Source organism: Gaeumannomyces tritici, assembly GCF_000145635.1.
Source record: "Gaeumannomyces tritici R3-111a-1 unplaced genomic scaffold supercont2.162, whole genome shotgun sequence".
Taxonomy (NCBI): Eukaryota; Fungi; Ascomycota; class Sordariomycetes; order Magnaporthales; family Magnaporthaceae; genus Gaeumannomyces; species Gaeumannomyces tritici.
Genome location: NW_008804706.1, coordinates 1 through 6,882, shown reverse-complemented (window position 1 = coordinate 6,882; position 6,882 = coordinate 1). Strand labels below are relative to the sequence as shown.

Here is a 6,882-nt window from a genome sequence, read left to right as displayed (position 1 = left end):
ATTGAAGTAGCCTGCCACCCGGGCACTGGCGTAGCTGACGTCGAATTGCGATCTCTCCGTTTCGGAATCGTGCGGGCGCCTCGACTCACCCACAGGTCGACGCCAAGCAGAAAGGTGCGTGTAGATGCAGGTGTGCTTTGTTGTTGGCTTGTCGTTGTCCAGGCCGACGGTGATCAGGTACCGGTAGCCACTGCGAGAAAAAGGGCGTGCTCCACTCCACCCCCTGCCCAGGCCCCATCCTTTTTGTCCTCGCAACCAGCACCCGCAAGCCAGCCGCTTGCCCGCCCGGCTGACACCTGCCATCAGGCCCAGGCACTTATTCGTGCCTCCTGAGCCAGGCCCGCCCGCTGGCCGAAAACAAATCTAGCGACAAATTACGACCACCTCGTGTGCGGAGCCGTTCCCTGGGGGTCCTCAACCTCAAACTGTCTCCCGCCGCCAGACCCTTCCTCTCCCTCACCTCGACGTAACCCCCAAACACTCGGTGCGTTTCCTGCGTCACTGTGTTTGCGAGAGACGGAGAGAGAGCGAGAGAGAGAGAAGGTGAAGCTCGCATCACGCAGTCACCCTCCCGACCGACGCCCAGACACGCCTGTCGCCGCGATCTCGACACCCTGTTTTTTCCCGTCGCCCCTCTGCCTCCACCGCTTTTCCCGGAATGAGGTAGCCTCGAGCCAGGGACGGCGACTCTTCAATTGAGGCGCCCTCCTCCGGCCCTCGCCGCCTCGGTCGACACCCCATCTCGAGGAAGCCCCAATCCTCCACCCTCCTCCGCTCTATGCTTCAGGACTTGAATGCTTCTGCTGGCCACCGACCGGCAGACCCATCTCCGACAAGGTATGTTCATCTTTGATATCTGTGGCCGTGCCCCTTGTTTCTGTTGTCGCCGAGGCAGCCATTCGATTCGGAAACGCAACAATAGAACAAAGCCGGCGGTTGGCCCATCACCGCGTTTCCGGCCCACGACAACGACGCTTTCACGCACAACAGCCTGTCCCCAGCGCCGAAGCGAGCAGCCGAATCCATCTTTGTGCCTGCCTAACATGCCCGCATCTGCAGAAATAGCGGAAGCACCAGCCCGTCAAAACAGGGCCCGCACCGGCGTGCCCCATCCGACGGTCAGATGCTCAGTGCCTCGTCTTCCAACAACCACTCTCTGTTTTCGTTCGGGAGGAATGGCGCCGCCGCGCAGCCTCCGACCGACGTGACCGACCAAACACCGGCCTCTTTCGATTTCCTGCCCCAGGTCAACTTCGATGACTTGCAGAGCAGCTTGGAGTCCGACTTCAAGCTGACCCAGTTCCCATCTCCAACCGGCCGGGGATTCATTCTTGACGATCAGGGCATGGGCGACAAGATGCCCCCGGAAAAGAGCAACATCGCCCACGGCGGCACCGCCACCAGCGTCCAGAACCCGATCCAGTCCCAGTCGCAAGTCCAGCAGCCTTCGACTCGGCCCTCGAGGTCGGGATCCATTCTCCGACGGCCGAGCACCTCGAGCAGGCCGGCCGCCGCTCCCACCAATGGCGCCGGACCCTCGATCGCCGATGCCCCCACCGCCCCTGCCGCCATGCGAGCTCGTCGCCAGAGCCACTATCCGCCTGTGTCCAACACAAACATTGGGAAACCGCCCAGGAAGTCCGTTGGGCCGGGGATCCTCGATAGCGACTATGCAACGAGAAACCCGCCACGCCGACGCCCTAGTGTGGCATCCAACGCCGAAACAAGCCGGGCCATCGCGGACTCGTCCCGCTCCTCGATAGACGGCGGTAGCCGTCTTATTTTTGGCGAGCCCGCCCGCGGCCTGAACTCGTCGAGAGCATCCAAGGCAAAGTCCGTGGGGCCGCCCCCGAGGGTGAGCCAGAGCACTCTTGCTGCTGATGACAGCAGTTTCTTGGGGTCCGACCAGGCCAAGTCAGCGGCCGGCATGCCTCGATCGCCCAGGCTGATCGGTGCTGGCTCAGCCAAACGTGCATCAGTCATGCCAGGCACCGGCCACGCGACCGGGCTCGGTGCTCGGACGATCAGCCCCACGGACACGCGTAGGATGAAGCGGATGTCCACCAAGGGCCTAGTACCAAGCGGAAATCCCCAGGTCACAGTTGTGCAGTCCCCCTCTGTCCCAGACATTCGCGCCGTCTCCAGGTCGCCGTCTACGGCTCCGCGCAAAACTTCAACTCCCTCGTCCTCACGAACGACACCAGACCCGAACAGGAAGTCTTACAGCTCCGGCCTATCGGTGGCCTCTGGTGCCAGCTTCAACACAGTCCGTACCTCGGCTGGCTCCGTTCAGCGTGGCATGGTGCAGTCCAGCGGCTCCCGGCTCCCTGCCCCGAAGTCGCTGAGCATTCACAATCCCCCGAGCCACGACGATGAGGAGGATGTGCCCCCGGTCCCCGCCATCCCCAAGGCGTATGAATCACCCAAGGAGTCGCCGGCTGAGATGTCGTTTTTGGACAAGCGGAAATCGAACATGGCTTTCGACGCGAGCAGTATCCATAGCACATCGACTGGCAGCCTTTCTGTATACCCTACACTAGAGTCCATGGCGCGCGTCCAGCGGAAAACCAGCACCCGCAAGTCTAGCAACCAGAACATCACACTCGATCTCGACAAGAAGGGTAACGTTGCCCAACCGAAGAAGAGCGCCCAGCCGATGAGTTTACCTCCGATCACTCTTGGGCCACTGAGTGGGCCCACAGCAGCCAAAATTGCTGCGTTGCAGGAGCAAGCCTCTTCGAGTCACAACCTAAGTGTTGACAGCCCTCCGCCAATGAGGCAAAGTTCCAAAACCCCGACGACCCCCATGACCGCCTCGAAGAGCTCCTTCTTCTCGAGACATCGAGCGGACAAGACTGAGGTGGCAAGTCTCAGAAGTAGCAGCTCCATTCATCGCCTCAGGGACAGCCCTTCGCACACTCTCACGACGAGCTCTACCGAGTCTGTGAGCGCCATAAACATCCGACAGCCCCCGCAGAAGCCGACCGTGTCTCCGTTCCTCTCGTCTTCTCTGCCCAAAGGTGGTGCCGATGGCACTGGGTTTCTGAAGAGGTCCAAGACAGGCAGTAGTTTCATATCCAGCTCCGACATGGGAACGGGCACTACCATTGCGCAGCAACGGCCCTCTGGCCCCCGGGCCCCTGTCGTTTCCAAGCCCCGCCCTCCAAAATCGCCTCCGCCGTTGTCTAGCCCAGAGGAGCCCCCGACTCCAGGCTCCATGACCTCGCTCCGCCGAAAACTGAGCCTCTCCTGGAAGCGAAGCACGTCCAAGGCCAGCGGGAGTCATCCGACGGCCGACAAGACCGCCGATAAGCACGACGCCATGCCCCCACCTCGCCTCCCGAAGTCCTCGACCACGAGTCAACTCGCATCCAAGCCTCCGAGCCCGAGCTCCCTGGCTAAACCCATTGGGGGCACCACGTACCTCGACACCAGGCGACGGAAGAGCTCCGCCTCGAGTCTCAATATCATCGTGGCACAGGGTGCGCGTGCCGATGCCTGGAACGCCAAGAAGGACATCAACGGCCAGCCAATCACGGAGCGCCCGCCTCTCTCACATAGCGCATCTGTCATGCACAAGATTCTCAAGCCCAAGCTGGCGGCCCAAACTCAGCGACATCATGATGGTTGGACCGCAGACCTGGACAAGGACGACATGATCGCGGAGGAGGAGATGAGGAGGTTCGGCTCAAGGCGCAAGGAAACAGAGCTCGCCGCCAAGACGCTGGATGCTCTGCGCAAGAGGGCCAGCCCCAAGGAGCGGGTGAGCCCTCAGGATGCCATTCGGATCGCCATGCTGAATATCTACGAACGCGGGGAGATTGTGGACTACAATGACATTTACTTCTGCGGTACCCAGAACGCGGCCAAGGTCGTCGGTGACCTGAAGTCGTCCGTTCCCAACTTCGGCTACGATGACGAGCGTGGAGATTACACAATTGTCCCCGGCGACCACCTTGCTTATCGGTACGAAATCATCGATGTGCTGGGCAAAGGCAGCTTCGGCCAAGTCGTCAGGTGCATCGACCACAAGACGGGCGTGCTGGTCGCTGTCAAGATCATCCGCAATAAGAAAAGGTTCCACCAGCAAGCTCTTGTGGAGGTCAACATTCTGCAGAAGCTCAGGGAATGGGTAAGTCGCTTTCGGGGCCCCGGCGCCGGCCATTATATTTTAGGTGTGATTTGTCTAACCTCTGGAACAGGACCCCAAAAACCGGCACAGCATGGTCAACTTCACCCATAGCTTCTACTTCCGCGGCCATCTTTGCATTTCAACCGAACTTTTGGATATGAATCTCTACGAGTTTATCAAGGCGAACGCTTTCCGAGGCTTCTCTCTGAAACTCATTCGCCGCTTCACGAAACAGATGCTGAGCTCTCTGAACCTCCTGAAGCAGCACCGCGTCATTCACTGCGATCTCAAGCCCGAGAACATCCTCCTGCACCACCCCATGCATTCCGAGATCAAGGTCATCGACTTTGGCTCCAGCTGCTTCGAAAACGAAAAGGTGTACACGTACATCCAGTCCCGCTTCTACCGATCACCCGAGGTGATCCTCGGCATGACGTATGGCATGCCCATCGACATGTGGAGTGTGGGATGTATCTTGGCGGAGCTGTACACAGGAGTGCCCATCTTCCCTGGTGAGAACGAACAGGAGCAGCTGGCTTGCATTATGGAAGTCTTTGGCCCGCCAGAGAAGCACCTCATCGAAAAGAGCACGCGCAAGAAGCTCTTCTTTGACTCGATGGGCAAGCCCCGCCTGACCGTGTCATCAAAAGGACGCAGGAGACGGCCGTCCTCCAAGACGCTGCAGCAGGTCTTGAAGTGCGATGACGAACCCTTCCTCGACTTCCTCGCTAGGTGCCTACGCTGGGACCCGGACCGCCGGCTGAAGCCCGAGGAGGCTATCCGACACGAGTTCATCACGGGCGTGAAGGCGTCGATGCCCGTGCCTCGCATAGCCGCCTCGCGGGACGGATCTCCCATCAAGCGCCACAACACCATCTCGGTCCCACGACCACTCCCGGACCCTCCCGGAGCTGGCCTCAAGGGCGGCTTGGGGCCACGAGCCCGAGACCTGGTCGGCGCCAGCCCCCACAAGTCGGCAAGCGTGTCCGGGGGCGGGCGACGCGTATCCAACATGTCGAATGCTAGCACCATCTCGGCGACGGCGAAGCGCGTCAGCACCGGCACGGGGACCCTCATGGGAACGAGTAACCTGCCCCGAGCAGCAGGTCGTTCCGCTAGTGCCAAGCAGGACCTGGCGGCGGCGGGCGCGACGGCGGCTATGAATCGACGAGTTTAGGAGCTGCGCGGATAGCCAAGGCCATCAGGCACGGTCGCCTGGTTGGACCTAGGAGATATTCTCAGCCTCCCAAACAACGAACCAAGACCCACGACAAGCATAACACTACACACCACACAAGCGACACTGCTTAACTCATTCATTTGTCTTAGTATTATACCGCCATTTCCACTAATTCTGTCTTTAACTTCTTTTCCCGTTTCCAGCAGGGGCCTCAGGCCTCCCCGTTTCCGACCTGTTTGTACGAACGATACCCCTTGGCTGTCACTTTGACCACATGACCGCAGGGTGGCTTGAAAATTTGGTTTCTTTTGTGTTTATAGAGCCCCCCAATCCCCCCATACATGCGCCTTGGCTTTCGGTGAAGGGGGAAAAGATGCAACGGTTTGAGCGCAGGATGCCGTCGGTGAGCCTTTCTGACGGCACGCGAGAGGCCGGCTTTTGGGGTACATGATTTGCGTATCAACGGGGCACTCGAAGGAAACATGGCCTTAATTGTGAATAGCGGCTCTAGAGCATATGGGCATCCGACGGGGACGGTTAGACACGAGAGCACGAATGACGAAGACGAGGAAAGGCGAAGTCCGTCCAAGATATCAAACAGTATTCGACTTGGGTCAGCACCTGACCGCGACTCCCAGATACAAGTGCACCTCACATAACGACCATAGGATCTGTATTGTCCCAACATGTACTGTAGGCCGTCTTCCTTATATTTTCCTGCCTCACTTTTTGGTTCCCCGGTACTCGAATGATCTCACCATCCTCGTCGCAGATTACAATATTTATGGGCACCCTCTGGGATCGGTCAGAGCGATATCGACCTCCACGGCGCCGCAAAGTAATTGGCAAAATCTTGGGCGACCAATCGATTCAGCCCCGCGAAATCAACCAGCTGAAAAAATGACGGGAACCCCTGCGCGGGCTCCCTCCGGGGAGGAGGGGAGGGGGGAAGCCAGTATTTGATTTGGGGATTTGCCGGGAGGGTGTGTGGCGCCTTTATCTACCGGAGCCAGGCCGAAGGGCAGCTGAGATGCGGGAACCGAACGGCGTGGCCTTCATGCAGTAAGAGAACGGCATCTCAGGTTCCCGACGAGAAGGATGGGATGTTGCGACATTCATTTTCTTGATTTTTCGTTTTTCTTGTCCATGTGTTTTTTTTCTTACCTCTTGGGAGGGCTTCTCTTCATGTCGGCCACCATTGATCTTTTGCTTGGCAACAAATCAATCACAACTCCCAATTGCCTGCTGCCTGCTGCCTGCGACACGACGCCGCCATGTGACCACCTCTGCCACCCTGCCCGCCCAAGGAGCTGCTCGGCGCAATAATGGCCGAGCGTGTTGGTTCCCCCTGCAAGGCGACGAAGCCTCGGCATCCGTATCCGACCAAAAAGCTCTCCATACGACGGCCGCATGAGAGCTCCTGCGCACAGCTCCTCGGAGCTAAGGTATGTAAGGCACCTAGGTGTAGCCAGTCTCTCGATGGGTGGCTGCCTGCCTGCGCGTCGCCGGCGTCGGGGCCGTTTCCTCCTTCGGGCTCCTAAGTTTTTTTTTTNTTTTTTTTGTTTTTTTT

General features: G+C 59.1%; 1 protein-coding gene across 1 annotated transcript; it reads left to right on the top strand.

The window, feature by feature from the left end:
- The first annotated feature begins 364 nt into the window (after positions 1 to 364).
- On the top strand, positions 365 to 6,560 carry GGTG_14172 (CMGC/DYRK/DYRK2 protein kinase). Its single transcript, XM_009232099.1, has 3 exons — positions 365 to 837; positions 1,060 to 4,132; positions 4,203 to 6,560. The coding sequence occupies exons 1-3, from the start codon at positions 779 to 781 to the stop codon at positions 5,307 to 5,309; spliced, it is 4,239 nt and encodes a 1,412-aa protein (XP_009230363.1). The 5' UTR covers positions 365 to 778; the 3' UTR covers positions 5,310 to 6,560.
- Positions 6,561 to 6,882: the final 322 nt, after the last annotated feature.